The sequence below is a fragment of the Nelumbo lutea genome, chromosome 1 (genome assembly GCF_056320005.1).
Source record: "Nelumbo lutea isolate HS-2025 chromosome 1, American lotus-T2T, whole genome shotgun sequence".
Taxonomy (NCBI): domain Eukaryota; kingdom Viridiplantae; phylum Streptophyta; class Magnoliopsida; order Proteales; family Nelumbonaceae; genus Nelumbo; species Nelumbo lutea.
The window spans coordinates 95,205,424-95,226,251 of record NC_142684.1 but is presented as its reverse complement, the minus strand read 5'-3'; the positions used below and the strand labels follow the sequence as shown (position 1 = coordinate 95,226,251).

At 38.9% G+C, this 20,828-nt stretch overlaps 1 protein-coding gene across 1 annotated transcript in view; it reads right to left on the bottom strand.

Moving 5' to 3' along the window:
* The window catches only part of LOC148876246 (exocyst complex component SEC5A-like), a 167,743-nt gene that overhangs the window by 79,196 nt on the left and 67,719 nt on the right, over positions 1 to 20,828 (bottom strand). The window contains exons 8-10 of the mRNA XM_088966427.1: positions 17,146 to 17,220; positions 16,845 to 16,982; positions 16,563 to 16,739 (exon numbers count right to left, since the gene is read on the bottom strand). Of these exons, the coding sequence (XP_088822553.1) occupies positions 16,563 to 16,739; positions 16,845 to 16,982; positions 17,146 to 17,220 (390 nt within the window). The remainder of the gene's footprint in view (positions 1 to 16,562; positions 16,740 to 16,844; positions 16,983 to 17,145; positions 17,221 to 20,828) is intronic.

Sequence of the window (20,828 nt, the reverse complement as noted above, 5' to 3'; positions counted from 1 at the left end):
CCTCTTGTGCCCGATGAGGTTGCACAATCAGTATTAACAGCCATATTAGCATTTACCCTTTCTGTTCCTGAGTTTTACTGGAACTAGATGAGGATGCAACTTCCAACAGGTGTCTTTAGTATGTTTCGATTTCTTGAAATGTTTACATACTATGTCCCTCTTGTCTTCCTTCTTCATATCCCTCTCCTTATCACCTCGAAAAATAGGTTTAACTGCTGCCAAGGCTGATTCGAAGGGCTGATGCTACAACATTAAGAGGTTAGGAGTAGGTCTCTTTCATGGCATCCTATATTTCCTTCGTTGTTTTTGCCCACAAATAGTTTCGACTAATATGTGGCTGCATAGAGTTGCACAGCCATGTCATCACAAAATAGTTCTCTTGAACCCATTTGACATAACTCGGGTCCTCCTTAGTTGGTTCCTTCACTTCCCCCAACAAATAGTTTAGTTTTCCTCTAGACCCAATGGCCATCATGGCTGATTGGGCCCATTCTAAGTAGTTTGATCCATCAAACCTAACAGTTGTAATCTGCAAGGTGTTCTCAGGCATGTTACCAGAACCACCAGCCCCAAAAACACCTTCCCCTTGGTTCTTAAACTCCATTCTTGGTTAAGAGTTAATTAAAAAACACTTTTCTAATCACTATAATAGGAGAAATTGCACCCAGGAACTGATAACAGCCGACCTAGGAGGATGATTTAGCTACGGCAGCTACCAGAAACAATGAACAAACTCAAATTGAATGAAACAAGTCCAACTACTTCCCTGGAATCAATAACAGACATGGGCTTTAGGGTTTTCTCTTAAAACCCTAAAAAACAGGTGAAAAGAGGAGATTTTCCAGTCGCACCTCTCAGCATAAACAAAGCTGATCTTATTTGTTGAGAATGGCTAGATAGGGGTGTTTTTGGTTTTTTTCCTCCTTTCTTATATTATCTCAGTATTTGGGCACCCATATAGGGGTCTTCTTGTAATTATTATTTTCTCAAATTATTATCTTTTGAGGGTGTAAACAGTGAATAACACACCTCTCGACACTTTCTTCTTCCTCTTCTTCTCTTCTCTTCTCTTCTTCCTCTCTCCTGAAACCCTAGTTTTTGCAACAAGTGCGTAGAAACATCTGGGAGTTGTTCCCTACTGATCTCCTACACAGAGGCGAACTGCTGATGTCAGACCACCATCGGATGACATCAGTAATCCATACAAGTTCCAGCGGCAGTCTATAAAACTGGAACAGTTTGACTTGCCCTGATTTTGGAAAAATTTTGGTATGACTCTTGTCATCATATGAAGCTTCTATGATTTTTGGTGGATTTTTCAAGGAAAAAATCACAAAAATTCCAGATCGGATGTTGAGCCATGTATAGAAGGTTTAATGATATTTTTCAACTGTAAAACCTAGACCATTCAAATCATTCTTCAATTTGCGATTGACGGGAAGTGGTCCTGTAATTTTCTGAGCACTATGTGATTTTTGGGAGATTTTTCTCCCTCTATTTTGCCGCCAACTAGTTTTTTTGGGCTTCCTTTGGTTCTTAACTATGTGGTAACCTGGTTTGTGGGTTTGTAACCTCGGTGGAAGTGTTGGGGGTCCTATTTGGTTGGTGAAAAGGTGTCTTGTTAGAATATGGAATCATATAAGGATTTTCATATGGTTCCCGACGTGCTCCCGAGAACTACAGATACTTTCTAGAGTGGTCTCTATCTGTTAAACTTACCATTACTAGGAGGGGTAAATTGGGATTCATAACAAGAAGGGAAGTGAAGCCGAGTCCTAAAGACCCAAAATTTGCAAGGTGGGAACAGGACAACTCCCTTGTTATGTCATGGCTGATTTGCTCAATACAACCTCATATTGCCCGAAATTACATGTTTCTTCCAGCTGCCAAGGATATCTGGGATAGGGTGGTTGCTACTTATTCCTAAGTTAACAATACTGCTAGAGTGTATCAGCTTTGGAGGGAAACTTGCAGTATGCACCAAGGGAAGAGATTTGTTGCTATGTATTTCTCTTCTCTATAGTCTATCTGGGAAGAAATTGATCACTTGAAAGCTCTGGTTTGGAAGGACCCTGAAGATGGTGAGCAATATCAGAAGTACATAGAGGAGAATAGAGTATTTGATTTTTTGGCAAGCTTTTTGATTTCACCAAACAACACATTCTTAGTGCAGGCGTTGTCTATCTTGCTATTGCTTACTCTCTTGTACAAGGGGAAGAAAGCCAAAGAACCGCCATGATGCAATCCTTTGTGAGTGATCATTCTGCCTTTATGTCATCACAACCCAAGCAAAATACTAGCAAACATCCCATTGCAAAAAAAGTCAAGAATGTTATTTGTGAGTACTACAAGAAGCCAAGACACACTAAAGAAATGTGCTGGAAGCTCAATCCTCATCTAAAGCCAGAGAAGAACAAAACCGAGAAGAAGGGCAATGCTCACTTGGCTACAATTGGTAATGAAGCTCAGCCCTCGGATGTACTTGACTCCTCTGGTGTAATGGACAAACTCATGAATATATTGTTGCAGCTAGAGAAGGGCAGTACATCCTCCTCATCTGGTTCTGGAATTAGTAATCTATCTAGTTTATATGCCAAGACAGTTATTTCACTTGCTTGTCCCACCTCCTTTAGCCCATGGATTGTAGACTCTGGTGCCAGTGCCCATATGATTGGTATGCCTTCACATTTTACCTCATAAAAGTTAACCCCGGGGAAGGGCAAGATTACAATTGCTGATGGATCTCAGACCCCAATCTTGGGTCAAGGTGAAGTCAGAATCACTAATAACCTTTCTCTTGACTCTGTTCTACATGTGCCCCAGCTACAAAAAAATTTATTGTTTGTTAGATCTCTAACAAAATCCCACAATTGCTAAGTGATCTTTTTTTCTAACCAATGTGTTTTTCAAGACCTGAACACGAGGAAGACGATTGGAAGTGGGCATAAAGTGGATGGAGTCTACCTCCTAGATGGACCTTCAAAGCATGGATTGTCAAGCCAGACTAAGTCTTGTTCCAATGAGAAAATGAGTCTTTTGAAATTATGGCATTGTCGCCTTGGTCATATGTCTATCAATTCTGCCAAGTTTTTGTTTCAGAACTTGTTTGATTCTGTGTCCAAATTGAATTTTGAATGTGAAGTTTGTCATTTATCCAAACAATGTAGAAACACATATTTTGCAAGTAGTAAAAGAAGTAATATTGCTTCCCACTTGATCCATATTGATGTTTGGGGCCCATATGTTGTCCCCTGTATAGGGGGTACAGATATTTCATTCTCTTCATTGATGACTATAATTGGTATACACGGCTTTAATTGATGAAAAGTAGAAATGAAGTTCCTATGACTGTTCAAAACTTCATGAATATGATCGAGACAATTTGAGAAAAGAGTTAAGATAATAAGATCTGACAATGCCAAGGAATATTTTGAACATCACTTGCATAGATTTCTTGAAGACAGGGGCACTATTCACCAAAGTTCATGTAGTCATACTCTGCAACAAAATGGAGTGGCTGAAAGAAAAAATAGGCATGTGGTTGAAGTTGCTCGAGGCTTATTGTTCCAAACTCATGTTCCAACTCGTTTCTGGGGTGATGTTGTTGAGACAATTGTATATCTCATTAATAGACTCCCATCAAGGGTCCTTAACCTTCATTCTCCTCATCACATAGTTTTCAAGGCATCTAGGCGATTTTGGGCGACATTGGGGCGCCTAGTTACCTAGGCGATAAAAGTTTTATAATATAAGAAAACTGACTTTTGGCTAGTTTCCTAGTTTTATATACCATTCAGCATGTATGTTAATTGAAAAAATAGCAATTCTCTTTATTAAGAACATTAAATTTCCTCTAAAAATGTGGCAAATCATCACATCTAAAAAATAAAAATCTTTTACATGTATTAATTTCATTATTTTCAAAAATAATACTACTATAATAAGTATTTAATAGAGCAAATTCATATTAACTAGCAGCTAAAGAAGGTTATTAACTTTATATGATAAATATTCAAGATAAAAAGTAAAAGAGAAAAAAAAAAACAAGGATGGAGTTTCTGTTTTATTTAATTAGAGAGAGAGAATAGTAAAAAAGAACTTTATTATTCCATTATTTCTTTCCTCTTTCTTTCTTTCTTTCTTTCTTTTTTCTTTTTCTCTCCTCAAAACCCTTTGATCTTTTAAATTTCAATGGTAAAACATTAAAACAAAGTATAATTGATATATATAGCATATAATAAAATGTATAAATACATACATTAATAAGATACATCAATATAAATGACATTATAAAAGGCACCCGCCTTGTCATTTTTGTTGCCTAGGTAGGCGATTAGTCGCCTAGGCGGGCGCCTAGTTGCTAAAAGTCAAGGCATTTTGGCGAGGTGCCCAGCCAAGGGAGCCTGGGTGACGCCTTGACAACTATGCCTCATTAACTACACTTCCCTGATGAACCTCCTTTTAATCTACCCCTTAAGGCCTTTGGTTGTGTTTGTTTTGTTCATGATATGAGTCCCTCCCGACACAATTTTGATCCTAAATCAGTTAAGTGTGTATTCCTTGGTTACTCTTCAATCCAAAAAGGCTATAAATGCTTTGATGCTCTCTCTGGCAAGAGATACGTCTCTAAGGATGTTACCTTTTTCGAATCCTCTTCCTTTTTCTAGTCACCCCATCCTTCTCTTCTGGGGGAGAATGCAAGTGAAGATCGTACTCCCTTCTACCTTCCTGTTCCTACCTCTATTCCTTCTCCTCCTCCTCCTGTGTATCAACCTCGGTCCTGGCAGCAGTTTTCTATCAGGCATAGTAAGAGGATGGCTCCAGAAGCAGAATGCCATCACAATCTGACTCCCCAAACTCAGGTAATCTTGAACCTCCTGACAATCTTATTATTATTTCTGACCTTGATCTTCCTATTGCCATTCGAAAAGGGAAGAGGACATGTAACAAGTATCCTATCACTAACTATGCGTCTTATGATGCTCTTTCACCTTCCTAATATGCCTATATTTCTGCTATCTCTTTTCTTTCCATCCCTCACAGTGTTATAGAGGCAATGCAGTGCCCCCACTGGAAGGAAGCTATGAACCAAGAATTGGAGGCCCTAATAAAGAACCAGACTTAGGAGGTTGTTCCTTACCCCAAACATAAGATTCCTGTTGGGTGTAAGTGGGTTTATACTGTTAAGCACAAGGCAGATGGCTCAATTGAAAGATACAAAGCTCGGCTTGTAGCCAAAGGATACACTCAAACTTATGAAATTGATTACCTGGAAACCTTTGCTCCACTTGCTAAAAGGAACTCTATTCGTGTGATCATGCCTCTTGCCACCCATTACTCGTGGCCTTTATATCAAATGGATGTAAAGAATGCCTTCCTTAATGGGGACTTACAAGAGAAAGTGTGTATGGACTTACCACCTGGGGTAAGTTTTTCTAATAGTGATGGAAAAGTGTGCTACTTGAAGAAGTCTTTGTATGGGCTAAAACAATCTCCAAGAGCATGGTTTGATAGGTTCAAGAATGCCATCTCAAAGATTGCTTTTTCTCAATCTCAGGCTGACCACACCTTATTTATTAGAAGAGTTGATGATAGAGTAATAATGTTGATAGTATATGTTGATGACATTGTTATGATAGGTGATGATATCATAGGTATCTCTCAGTTAAAGTCATTCCTTGCTTCTGAATTTGAGATTAAGGACCTTGGTGATCCCCGATACTTTCTTGGTATTGAAGTTGCAAGATCCAATAAGGGGATTTTTCTGTCATAAAGGAAATATGTACTTGATTTGCTTCATGAGGTTGGGAAATTAAGGTGTAAGCCTGTAGAAACTCCAATTGATCCCAACCACAAGTTGAACTCTACTGAAGGAGAAGTTCTTCTAGACAGGGGGGTATATCAGAGATTGATGGGACGCTTCTGTATCTTTGTTTGACTAGACCTGACATCTACTATGTTGTTCAAGTGGTTAGCCAATATATGCATGAACCTAGGACATCTCAGATGCAACCAATTAACAGAATTTTAGCCTACCTGAAAGGATGCCCTGGCAAAGGGATGTTGTATTCCAAGTTCCAACCATGACCATCTAAATATTAAGGCTTACATAGATGTTGATTGGACAAGGTCCATCCATGATAGAAGATCTACATCTACTTATTTTGCCATAGTTGGAGGCAATGTGGTTTCTTGGAGAGGTAAAAAACAATCTGTGGTTGCTCGTTCTTGTGTTGAGGCAGAGTACAGGGTAATGGCTCATGAAGTGTCTGAACTACTCTAGTTGAAGACCTTATTGACTGAGATGGACATCCAAGCAGATGTTCCAATGAGAATATATTGTAACAATCAAGCAGTCATAAATATTGCTCACAATCCTGTCCAACATGATCATACAAAGCATATTGAGGTGAATAGACACTTTATTAGAGAAAGAATTGATAGAGGAGAGATTTGCCTTCCTTTTGTAAGGTTAGAAGACCAACTAGTTGATTGCCTCACTAAAGGTGTTCACCATCCAAAGTTTGCTAAGAACCTTGCCAAGTTGGGCATGATTGACATATATGCTCAGCTTAAGGGGGAGTGTTGAGAATGGCTAAAAAGGGGTGTTTTTGGGTTTTATTCTCCTTTCTTATACTCTCTCAGTATTTGGGCACCCATATAGGGGCCTTCTTGTAATTATTATTTTCTCAAATTATAAAGTAATCTTTTAAGAGTGTGAACAGTGAATAACACACACCTCTCGACACTTGCTCTCTTCTTCCTCTTCTTCTTCTTCTCTTCTCTTCTTCCTCTCTCTTGAAACCCTAGTTTCTGCAACGTTTTTAATATCAATCTCAAAGAAAATAACTTACTTCATGAAAAAATTCTAGCCGCCACCTTCTAACTGATGCAAAACCCTAATCTTGATGATTCGAACCTTCTATTGATTCTTCCTAATCACTGAAACACTCCAAGGCTCTACAATCTCCTTAGTAGCAGCCGCACACTGCCAGTAACCTCCAAGAATCAGCTGATTCACTTTTTCTGCTGAAAACTTCCAAACCTAGGAAGTTCTCATGTAATCGGCCGGATTAGACTAGCATAAGAACTCCTAGGTTGGCTCTGATACCAAGTAGTTGAACAAGACTACAATCTGTCCTAGGTTTTAATGAGAAAAACAAATAAAGATTGAAGAAAAGAAGAACTCGAAGAGAGAATTCAGAAAAGAGAGAGTGACTTGCAATAGCCACCCCACTCTTCTAAATTATATTCATATTCGAATAACTATAAAAGGGCTGAATTACCCTTATTGCTTACATGGCAAAAAAATAAAAGAAAAAACTAATAACATAAGGCTGAAATAAACTACCAGTTAACAAACTGAAATAACTAACATAACTAACAATCTACTACTATCATACAAACATAGTGGGGACCACATCAATGGGGTTCACATCAGTGTTCTCTACAAGAGAATACACCAGAAATCAAGGGTGTTTCAGACTTTCACTAAATGAATCGACCCCACCCCAAAGAGACTATATGTACCATATATATTACTATTGTGTGTGTGTGTATATGTATGTACAATTATAGAAAAGCCCTTATAGGGCCAAAGAAGAAGAAAACAAAGAAAGAAATAAAGAATAGTAAACAACGAGGAATATAGTAATACAACACAATATCAAGACTCTTCACACTCCCCCTTAAACTGATGTGAATTCATTAGCATTAGTTCGCTTACATGAAAAAAATGTCTAGATCTCGTCATGGCCTTAGTAAAAATGTCTGCAATCTACATATCTGAGACGTCAAGAGGGAGAGAAATAAAACCAACAAGAAACAAGTCTAATAAAATGGCAATCCACCTCAATATGCTTCATCCTCTCATGAAAGACGAGGTTGGAAGCAATCTTTATTAGCACTAGTGTTGTCTGCATAGAAAGGGATAGGTGTAGAGAGAGGAAGACCAAGATCCTCAAATAGTGATTTAAGCCAAACAACCTCACTGCATAGAGATGACATTCCCCTATACTCTGCTTCTATAGATGACTTAGAAACAGTTTGTTGTTTCTTGTGTTCCCATGAGATGAGGGAATCACCCAAAAAGACACACCACCCTGCCCAATTTGCATCAGCATAGGCCCTTAATTGGATAGGAGAGCACGAAGAAAAGAATAGTCCTTGTGATAAAGTGCCACAAACATAGCAAAAAATCCGATGGACAAGAACAAACTGATTGGACCTGAACTGCATAAGATATGTCAAGATGAGCAATGGTGAGATAGATAAGAGACCCCACAAGTTGTCGATAGAGAGAAGCATCAGTAAGGAACCTTCTAACTTGGACAATTTAACATTCAGCTCCAAGGGAATTTCAACTTGCATATCATCAGTATGGTCGGCCAACTTGATAAGATCAGATGCATAGTTGTGTTGGCAAATAAAATATCCCCAATTACTCCTTTGGACTTCAAGTCCTAATAAATAGGTAAGAGGACTAAAATCCTTCATGTGAAAGGAGTTGTGAAGAAGAGACTTTGTTAGACAGTTTTGTATGCCCTTAGCTTCAATCCGATTTGATGTACTTTTGATATTTAGTGTAAATAAATAAAGTGCATGTTTGATTCATGTTGTTTGGTATAATTCTGTGTAAGACCCTAAAACTGGACACTTGATGAGACACGTGTTAGTTTTAAATGTTCATAGCCATTGGATAAGTCTGGGGAGATTTATCCTGCCAAGGCTGATACTAGTATGCCACCAAGTGTTGGGATGGCCTGTCTCGGCCACCAGGGTAAGACCCAAGGCACATGCAGTATGGGATTACTCGAATCCTTGAACTAGACCAGATTTCCAATATTGCCCTAGAACTTGGAGACAGATGGGCAAAACTGGAAAGTTACACCTAACCCCTAGACTAGATTATGATACTTCACTAGGTGTCGGATCCGGCTGTCTTTGATATGCCAATCAGTGAGATCCTTAGAGGGGGTCAAAACCTGGGCATGTTGGGGCAGTCTGAGAATTCATCTGAGTGGGTGATCATAGTGACAGGATCAGCCCCTTTGTCGGACAAAGGTAATGATCGGGAATGCACTCTCTCTTATGGAAACCAAACTGCCGGCAGTTGATTTCAACCGTTGGAATTTTGTTTTGCAAAATTTATATATGATATATATATATATATATATATATATATATATATATATATATATATATTTTGTTTTGCAAAATTTATATATGATATATATATATATATGTAAGGTTTCAAAGTGTTTGCAAATGGTTTTAATTCCCGGGATCCATGTGAGCAGAGGCCGAGGAAGAGGTCCTCTCTTGTCGGGCAGTGCTTGATCATTAAGGGCTGAGAGGTCAAGTGTAAAACCATTTAGGATAGTACCTGATGGGCTAATCTTGCACCTGCCCACAGTCCCTGGGTTTTTATAAGATGGCTTGGCCCAGGGACCACTTAATGTAAGTATTGGGCCCATAGGGTCCATGTGATGGGCTCAGGGGTTCACTGAGCTCTTTCAGTGAATTCGGCTGGGCCTTGTGATAAAGGCTGGGCCGAACCCATGTGGCTGGTGTGTGGATCAATGCTTGGGTCCCACGCCATACAAAGAAGCCCAACTGGGTAGCAGATTGGAGACTAGTTAAGCATTGAATACTTAATGGGCCAAAAGCCCATTTCGAGCTAGTCTGATATGATCACCCATCTATGGGGCGAATCTGGGATTAAAGTTAGCAAAAGGATTGGGCCTTTAACCTTATCCACTCTAGGAGACCAAATTCAAATCAGATTTGAATCTGGTAACCTCCTGTTAAGATCAAGAGTAAGCTAACTTAATCTGCAGATAGGATTAAGATCATCCCCTATCCAAATACTGATTTGGATTGGGATAACTCCTAATTAGGAGGTTTCTTAATCAAGAAGAAAAGAGGAGAAACCCTAAGTGAACATAATCAGATTTCGAACCTAGGGTTTTTGGCAAGAAAACATCCTGCGAATTGAGATTGGATCTCATACACACTCCAGAGAGAAGAGAAGCAATTCAGCCATCTTCGTCTTAGGAGATCTCCTCCAGTCGCCGCCATTCTAACAAGATTTGGTCTTTGAAGAAGAAAGAAATCAAGAAATCAATTCTTGACATTAGTTTTGCAGAAAGACTGAAAAGGATTTGGTGCTCAGAGTTTCTAGAGGATTCTTGCGAAGGATCCAATGTGTAGGACACACTCTGTTGGTTTCGTTCCACATACAGTTGTGTCATCTTCAGTAGGAGCGGATCTTGGTGTCCTCTTTGGGCGTGAACACCAACTTTGGGAGATACTGCTTCTCTGGATCAGGTATAATTCCTCCCTTTCCTTTTGGTTCAGATATGGTTCGATTATGGTTCAAGTAGGATCCTTGAATATTGTATTCTAATTTAGGGAATACGATTCCCAGTTGGAAAAAGGTAGGAAAATTTTTGAAATTCGCCCACCCATTCCGCAATCTTTTTGGCATCCATTAGATGGATCCTACCATTCTTTCAGACTTCAGGTCTTGAATTCCTTCTACATCATCTCCAATCAACAACATATAATCCACATACAAGAGGAGAATCGTGATACCCCGAGGCCTTATGTCAACAAAGAGAGAATGATCAAAAGCACTCTGATTGTACCAAACATCAACAATGATATCTTGGAATTTTTCAAACCATGCTCGAGGAGCCTGTTCTAGCCCATCTAATGATTTCTTCAACCAGCAGACAAGAAAAGGATCACTACAGTACCTCGAAAGGGGTTTCACATATATTGCTTCCTTAAGATGTCCATGTAGAAATGCATTTTTCACATTCAACTGAAAGATAAACCAGGAGTGGACTATAAAGAGGGCTAAAAGAGCACGAACTATAGTGATTTTCACCACTAGAGAAAAATACCATACTCCTCAATTATCAAAAAAAAATCAATACCATACTCCTATGTATAATCCTGAGCCACAAAACAAGCTTTATATTGATCTAGTGAGCCATCAAACTTGAACTTGATAGAGTAAACCTATTTAATCCCAATAATAGAAACATCTGAAGGGGCTAGAGAGAGGATCAAACTACACTCTTCCTTCTTCCCTTTTCCTCTTTCTTCTTCCTCCATTTATTGTAGGTGGGATCTACAACTCTATGCACTCCAAGGAAGAAGTTCCTTAACTTGTTTGTGATTTTAGCACATGGTTTTTATGCAGTTTCAAACTAAGATCCAAATTTTCTAGTCCGATAATGTGAAGGAGTATTTCCAAGGTGATCTTACTGATTTTTTACTTCTTGTGGTTCTCTCCACCGAAGTTCGTTTTTCAAAACCCCTCAACAAAATGGGGTTGCAAAGAGGAAGAATCGACATCTCCTTGAAGTTGAAAGGGGGATTCTTTTACATATGCATGTACCAAAAAGGTTTTGGATGAATGTTGTTATGGTTGCTCCCTACATTATAAATTGTATGCCTTCTCAAGTTTGGAATATAAGGCTCCACATCAACTTCTCTTCCCTAAAGCTCCATTGTTTCCCATACCCATGTGTGTCTTTGGTTGTCGTTGTTTTGTCCATAACTTGTATCCTACTCATGGTAAACTCGACCACAAAGCTATTACTTGTGTGTTCTTGGTTATCCCCCATTTTAAAAGAGATATTGATGTTTTGACCTAGTGTCCTGGAAATATTTCACTTCTATGGATGTATCCTTCTTTGAGAATGAACCTTTCTTTCAAGTTTCTCCTCAAGGGGAGACTAGAGAGTAAGGTTGAGGAGAAACAAGTTCTCTTACCTCCTCTTCCTGACCCTCCTTCATTCTGTGTAGTTTTTTTACGTCAAAAAGGCCAAAGCCAATGTAGTTCAAAGGTCGTGGAACACCCTAAAGTTGTGTAACCAATGCCATCAGACTCTTAGGAGACAAATCCCTCCCATTGATATTCATGAACCAATTGACATTGAGACCTCTACCTGTGATTTGTGCCTCCCCATTGCAAAAAGGAAAGGTGTCAAGTCACATGTACTACTCACCATCCCATGGTCAATTTCTTGTCCTATGAGAACATCTCACCCTCATTTCGTGCTTTCCTTTCAACCATTAACAGTGTCTCCCTTCCCAAGAATGTTATAAAGGCTTTATCGGTTCTTGAAAGGACAAATGCAATGAATGAAGAGATAAATGCCTTACATAAAGGAGGTACACGAGACTTGGTGGATCTTCCTGAAGGAAATGAACTAGTTGGATGTAAATGAGTGTTCTCTATAAAAAATAAGGCAAATGATACGATAGAGAGGTACAAAGCCTAATTGGTGGCAAAGGGTTTTACACAAATGTATGGAGTAAACTATACAGAGACCTTTGCTCCAATTTCAAAGATGAATTTTATCAGGGTTCTTTCTTCGGCTGAAATCTAGATTGGAAACTTCATCAATTAGATATCAAGAATGCATTTTTGAATGGGGATTTGGAGGAAGAGGTATACATGGTCCAACCACCTAGTTTTTGTGCTAGAGGTAGTGAATAGAAGGTGTGCGGACTGAAGAAGTCTTTGTATGGCCTGAAACAGTCTCCAAGGGCCTACTTCAACAGATTTTATCAAGTTGTTCAGCAAATGAGATTCAAACAATGCCAAGCTGACCATACTCTTTGTGAAGGCGCAAGGGAAAACCGATGCCCTAAAAAATCTATGTAGATGATATAGTTGTTACTCGTGATTGGAGATCAAAGATACGAAAACTAAAAGGTTCTTGGCCACACATTTTGAGGTGAAGGATCTGGGTCCACTATGTTTTGTTCTTGGAATTGAAGTTGCCCCCTCATAACAAGGGATCTTCATTTCCCAAAGGAATAACATCTAAGATCTGTTGAAGGATATAGGCAAATTAGGGGAAAAACCAGCCGACACCGCTATGGATGTGAATCACAAGCTAGGTGACTGTCAAGGGGAATCTACAGAAGATGACAAGCATTAACAAAGGCTTGTGGGGAAGCTCTTATACTTGTCTATGATTCAGCCTGACATAGCTTATGCCAGGAGTGTTCCCAGTCAGTTTATGCATGCCCCTTAGGCCGCTCAACAGGAGGCAATAGAGTGCTCAGATATTTAAAGCAGTTCCCTAGAACAAGGCTGCTTTTTAAGAAGCAAAGACATATGAAAGTTGAAGTTTATACTGATGCACGTTGGGCTAGCCCAGTAGATGACAAGAAACCTACTAGTGCTTATTGTACCTTTATGAGAGGAAATCTTGTTACTTGGCCAAGGCTAATGCAAAGGTAGAATATAAATCTATGTCCCATGGTGTTGCCAAAGCCTAAAGTTCTATGGATTAAGAACTTATTGGGGGAACTGGGTTTCATAGTTGATAGTCTTATGTCATACTATTGCGTAATAAATCCTCCATCAATATTGCTGCCAATCCTATCCTCCATGACAAAACAAAAGCACATTGAAGTGGACAAACACTTCATTAGGGAAATGTTAGAGAAAGGGGAGGTATGCCACCCAATGTTAATTCCAAAGACCAACTTGCAGATGTTCTTATAAAGGGTCTTCATCATTTATGACACAATGAACTGTGTGACAAGTTGGGAATGATTGATATATATGTTCCAACTTGAGGGGAGCAATGTAATCTTCGGTTTATGTGCCTCAAGGGTACATCTATCTTTTTACCTTTATATAATGGTCACCCTACATATAACCATATAGCTAACGCCACCAACCTATTCTTTTTGGTTCTCTTCCACTTCTTTCTTCTTCTTCCCTTTTACTTTTTTGCACCAAGACAAGACCATAAATGCACAAATTGTTAACTGGGGAGTGAGTTTTGTTCACTCATCAAGTGGAAGAAGAACAAAGCACACAACCAAAAATATGAACTACAAAGAAATTAGGTGAACAATGGAATAAGCTCTAGAAGAGAGAAGCATTGTGCAAAACAGAAGAAAGTTGATAAGGTACACAAAAGTGTTGGCCACCTCCACCCAGAAGGAAGTAGGAGCATGTGGGCCATGGAGCAGGTCCAAAAATTACTCACAATGTGTCTCTTCTCGTGCTATGCCACTCCGTTCTGTTGTGATGTGCCATTACAAGATCTCTATGATTGAATTTCATTGTCTCTCGACAAGGTTTGAAAGTCTCCATTAAAGTACTCACCCCCCCCCAAGTCTAAACGGAGAACTCCAATACTAGTATCAAACCGATTTATGATCTTAGCCAAGAAGGATTTCAAGGTGAGAAATTATTTCTCAAAATGTAAATCCACGTAAAGTGAGTGCAATCATCAATAAATGTAACAAATACTTATATCCCAACCATGAATTAGAGCAAATGACCAAACATCACTATGTAGCAATTTAAAGGGAATAAATTCATGTTCAATAAAAGCAGGAAAAAATAGAGCATGACCCTTACTCAAGCAACAAGAAATGCAAGCTTTATTAATTTTTTTCTTCCTTCCTTATGCATGCTCTTAATAGACTGAATGTCCTCTCTATTCGTTCCAATACATTTCTAGCTCAGTGTGATGATCAGAGATATCATTATAAATTTATAACGATTCAAAGTCACTAAACCATCCCTTAATCAAGCTGAGAGGAGAATATGGAAATTAGAAGAATCTGAGGTCATTATAGTAAAATCCCTATTCAAATCATAAAAGGGGAATTTTCATTCAAAGATTTTTTCCTTAGAAAAAATCTCTAAATCAAGATCCCCCTTTCTGTTTTCAAAGCTCCAAAATATGGATCTTGCAGGGACAGAAATTTTAGGTAAGTGTTTGACAAAAGACAACCTTAACAAGAGAGGGATTATCGTGGATTCAATGCAGTATGTCATGTGATCTGCAGCAATTGAAACTGCTTATCATTTATTTTATCCATTGCAAAATGGCATATATTTTGAAGATTAAATTACTCAAAAGTTTCAAATAAAAGGGCTGCTTTCCAACAATGGAAGCTCTTATCCTTAACTGGTTCTAAAAGATGTGAGCAGGAAAGGGAAGGATATATGGCAAGCTATACCTTCAGTTATTGTTTGGAAATTCTGGAGGGAAAGGAATATCTTTGAAAATGCCTTCAACACAGTGAAGGTGCTTGTGAATGGAGCAGTTATTCTCTGTTCTCATGGTTTTCAATACACATAGCTCTTTAAGAAATACCTTTCAATACTTATTTTTATCATGACAATCTGTTTATAAGCTGATACCACACAGTTGTACATTCTCCCTTTTGTTTTTTAATGAAAGTTACCTTCTCTCTCAAAAAAAAAAGATAAAAAAAAAAAACTTGTCCACATGGGTGTATCCTCTGTATCCTTTAAATATCCATTAATAAAAGTACACTTTACCTTTTTCAAAGAAAGTCACTAAACCACCCCTGTTCAAATTCTATCCACTCAACATTGGTGTTTTAAAACCATCATCGCTGCAACTGCCAGTGTCAACAATCTCCATGATGATATAAACAACTTGCAAACTTGATGGAAGGTGGAAATAATTTCTATTAGTGGTTTTTGACTAAATATTATGAACTTGACACTTTCAAATCAGATCATCATCATATGGGATCTGCTACATGATCCTGTTTTGCCATTCTGTTCTGCTCAGTGTCATATCCATTGTTAAATTGTAACTTTGTGAGTGCTTTAATCTTGTCTTATTACTTCCATCCCAAGTTCTTTTTGGTCTGCCCCAAGCTCTTTAAGCCCCTTCAACTTGTACAGAATACTTTTTCTGGCAGGTGCTATAGATAGACTTCTATGCACATGACCAAACCATCTCAACCCAACTACTTACTCTCATTTTATGACCTACTGGAGCTACCCCTAGGTTATGACTTCATTTCTAACCCTGTTCTTTCTAGTTTTACCACTCACCCATCTAACCATTCAGATTTCTGCCACATTTCTTTTTTGGACATGTTGTTTCTTAGCTGCCCAACACTCTGCTCACACTTCCAATCCAGATACAGTTTGTAAAACCAAAAGGTGTTAAGAAGGTGATAGTAGTTGTGGACTTGTGTCAAGAACAAAAGCCATGAATTTCATCACTAACCCACATTCCACAATACAAATAGTAGGACATGGTGGTAGCAGTAATAAAAGTGAGATTCTCTCACTTGTTGATAAAGTCAGCAGTTCTGTTTCCAAAGATAGCTTCTTGTCCTGACAAAATGAAACTTAAGGCTGCCCTGGGTTTAATCGGGTCTGGTAATGCCCAATTTCCCTCCAGCACAGAGAAGTACCGCCATGTCCTTGTAATGACAGAAAACACTACATGGCATAGAGGCCATATTACCAATGTCAGTCCCAGAAATCTCAGGTCTTGGGAGGGGTAGACTGGATACGGTCCTAGTCATTTATCATGTTTTGGAGCAAACAGATACAACCATAAGCTTGAAAGAAAAAATAATAAGCCATAAAGCTTTTCTAAAAACTATGGACAAGCTTTAATGAATGCATCCTGATGTACAGTTCCAAGATCTTTTCAAAGGATGACCAGAAACAGCTGAATGTTATATCCATGTTTAGTACAAGAGTGGATTTGTATGGGAAGAAAGATTAGAAATACCTTTGCAAACTTCCCACTAAATACAGAGAGTGCTACTTTCCAGAAGGCAGGTATGTGATGGATAAGCACAGCAGATAACTTGCGAATATACCTTCCCCTCAGTGCATCCATTTGTTCACCAACCAAATCTACAGACAAATGACCATCCCCAAGAATATCGGAAGAGTTGGCATCTGACTGGTAACAATTGAAAAGAACAAGTATCAAATGCTTTAAGCATTAAATGTGTTTAGATTAAGTGATCCCTTGATTATCCTTTGTGTGTGTGTGCTATTCACTTACAGATTTGTTTGTATCTTGTTGGATTTGCCTCCACTTTGCATCAGAAAGTGCCCTCTCACGGATCTGATTATGCAAAGCTTCAATTCTTGCTTCATGATCTAAGGTGCATTGCTCAAACAAACCCCGAATTCTGTTATTCTGCACAAATAGAAGACCAATACAACTAGAATTTGGTCAAATGGTAAATAAAATTAAGGAATCTAAAGCCTATGCAGCAAATAAATTGTAAAATATCTTCAAAGAATACTTGAATAGTATGACCTAGATATTAGTCTAACCAGCACATAAAAATTCTGCTAACCTGAATATTTAGATAGTGCCACACAGGATCTGACTCAGGTTCCAACTCCAACAATAGTCTCACAGTGTTTTCAAGCTATTAGAAGAATTGATAATAAGTAGCGGATAAAGAAGGATAGATAGCGCTCACTAAAAGCATAAGATCTTCATGGTAATTGCTAAACGTCAAGCAATACACTAGTGATCATATGGAAACAAATGATGCAGACAAGTATACATACACAGCTCGTAAATTTTCCATCAAGGTTCTGTATCAGACAAAAGGTTGCAAGTGCAACAGAGAAGAATGAACTTTTGCTAGTTCGTCCAATACCTATTTTATATTATTTACAAATTCCAAGATTTAGCATATATAGCATGTATTTAGCATAAATACTAACTGATGCTTGGTATTACAATACGTATGCCCTTATTTTCTAGTGTTCAAATTCCCCAAAGCTGCTACATTACATGTTTAACAGATCAGAACTGTTGGTGGCAGACATAATGCTAAAACTAGAAAATATACATTGCATACAATAAGGAATATGGCTAGCCCAGGTACAATCCAATTGAAAGCATATGGACCAATATCCAACACAAATGAGAAAACCTATAAGAACAGCAGATATCAAACACAATGAGAACCAAGTCAGACTGGATCAGGTCCAAACTAAGAAAATCAAAGAATTTAAAAATCCAAATTGCAAAGGTATAAGTTCTTATTAATATATGTTGCGATTGGGCTGATAACACTTGTTTTTATTTTTAAAGTTTAGCTAGACAGTAATTGGACCCAAGACCCATTAGTTTATGTTTTGTTTAAGAGTGTTTACTTCTGTTTTAGTAATAGCTGACTTACTGAGGGTATACTTGTAATTGTATCCTTTTTTAATTATGAGTATATAAGATAGTGAAAGGGGTGGCCAGATAAGATTTTTGGCTTCTCTCCATTCTCTTCAACCTTTCTCTTCTTCTCTTCTCTGAACAAACTTCTCCTTTTCTTTCTTTTATCATAGATTCCAAGTCAGATCAGATTTATTGCACTTTCAAGTATATAAATAAATAACAAATCCAGTTCTTTGTTGGAAATGATCAACATGGATCCAGAACTAATGGCATAAGGACCAAAAACAAGTGTAGAGAACACTGATGTGGGCCCCACAGCTACGGTCCCACTGTGTTCGTAGGGTAGAAGATGTTCTAGTCTGCCTAGGGTTAGCTATTGGTCATTTAGCTGTTTCAGTTGTTATTTATTTCAGTCTTATTTTTTGCTCTATTTGTTATGCAAAGACTAAGGGCAGATCTGTCCTTTCCATGTAATGAGCATAACCTATAAATATTAATTAAAGTGGCGGCGGCAAAACATTAAGCTTCTGCTCCTCCTTTCAACCCTTGTGTTCTACTGCTTCTCCTCCCTCTTCCTCTTCTTCCCTCTTACCTTCCTTCTTATCTTCAATCCTGAAATCCATTAGGGTTCAAGACTGATAACAGTCCTGAACTTCTACTTGGTATCAGAGCTAGGGCTTCTCATGTGAGTCTAGTCCAGCCGACCACATGACAACCATCTAAGGCTGGAAGCTGAGAAAGCAGAGTTCGTTGACTGGTTCTTGGAGATCTCCAGAGGATTAGCAGCTGTTTGAAGAAGTGCCACAGTTGCAGCAAGTTGGTGATCAGGAAGAATCAGAGAAGGCTAGGGTTCAGGTAACCTTGGTAGGCAGCGAACTGCATCCTATTGTAAGTCTTTTATTTTCTAAGAGAAGTAACATCAGAGAAGATAGGTTGGACCTATCCAGCAAGGGTGACTGAACCACTCTAGAGTTTTATCTCTCTATTCTCTAGGGTTTTGTCTTATCCCTGCGGCAAACCCTAGTATTAGGCCAAACCTTGTGATCTTATCCCTGTGGAAAACCCTAATAGTTCTCCTCAACATTGATCAATTTTAGGGTTCCATATTAACCCTAATACAAACCTTATCCGTACGGTACTGTCTGGAGTGTACGGCTCTTAGGACTGATTAAAACCTCAAATTAGCTTCAGCATATCAGATTGCTCTTCAAACTGTTTTTCAGTTTTTCTTTTGGGGTTTCGAACACTTCTAAAGGTGAGAAAACAGTTTGGACTGTTGCTGTTGTGTGTGGTTATTTATTTCAGATCAGTCTTATACATGTTTCATGCACATCTACCATGAGTACAGATTGGTTCTATACTGATTTTGTGACTGTGGTTGGGAGTCCTAGTACTGGTTTTGACTGTAGTAACCATAATTTTGAGACTTCTGGTACTTGACCGTAATGGAGTTTAAGAATCAGGCAGAAGGCAGTTTTGGGAACAGCAGTTATGGTGGTAGTTCTGAGACAGGTTTTCAGATTACAACCGTAAAGTTTGATGGATCAAACTATTTGGAATGGGCCCAATCAGCCATGATGGCTATTGGGGGAAGGGGCAAAGTAGGGTATCTCTTGGGAGATGTGGCAGAACCTTCCAAGGCAGACCCTATGTATACCAAGTGGGTCCAAGAAAACTACTTGGTTATGACATGGCTCTGTAATTCTATGCAGCCAAATATCAGCCGAAATTACTTATGGGCAAAGACAGCCAAGGAGATATGGAATATGATGAAAGAGACTTACTCCCAACCCCTTAATGTTGCCAGAGCATATGAGTTGAAATGTGAGGTGAATTCCCTTAAACAAGGAGAGAAACCGGTGTCGGTCTACTTCTCTACCTTGAAGTCTCTGTGGCATGAGATTGATCACTTAGAGACTCTTGAGTGGAAGAGTCCCAAAGATGCTCAGATACATAGAAAGCACATCGAGACAAACAGAGTGTTTGAGCTCCTGGCAAGACTGAATTCAGAATATGATATTGTGAGGTAGCAGATTTTGACCAGAGATAGTGTGACCCTCTCTCAGGCATACTCCTTAGTGCACAATGAAGAGACCATGAGGAAAGTCATGATGCAACCTCAGCCGCTTACACCTGCCTTGGTAGCTGTCAAACCCATAACAGAGGGTGATTCAGAGAGGGACAAAAAGAAGGAAGATAAAAGGGATGTGGTGTGTGAGCATTGCAAGAAACCTAAACACACAAAAGAAACATGTTGGAAGCTGCATCTACATTTGGTCCCGGCAAAGTTGAGAAAATAAAAGGGGTAATGCTCATGTGGCTATGACTACCGATTCAGCATCTTCATCTAGCATGAGAGGCACACCATTAGAGACCTTAGCTGCAGTTCGGGCTACTCTAATACAATTGGAGAAGGAAGTTGACAGTTCAGCTCAGTTACCGCAGTCATCATCAGCTCCGGCCACATCGGCCTTTGCACACTCAGGTACTCGAGCCTACAGCCTACCAAGCCTCCGCTCCAGGTACTACTGAACCGTGTTGGGTAATAGATTCAGGTGCATCCGACCATATGACTAGCTTGCCCTCTTTGTTTACTACTTATCACTTATCTTCTGGTAGGGATAAAGTATCTATAGTTGATGGCTCTCTTGTCTCTATTTCTGACAAGGGTGACATCAAACTGTCGGATACTATATCCTTGTCCTCTGTCTTGCATGTTCCTAAACTGGATACTAACCTCCTTTCCGTTAGTAGTATTACCAAACATTTGAACTACTCAGTAACTTTCTTTTCTGACCGATGTGTTTTTCAGGACCTGGAGACGAAGAAGGTGATTGGGACTGGCTGTGAGATGAA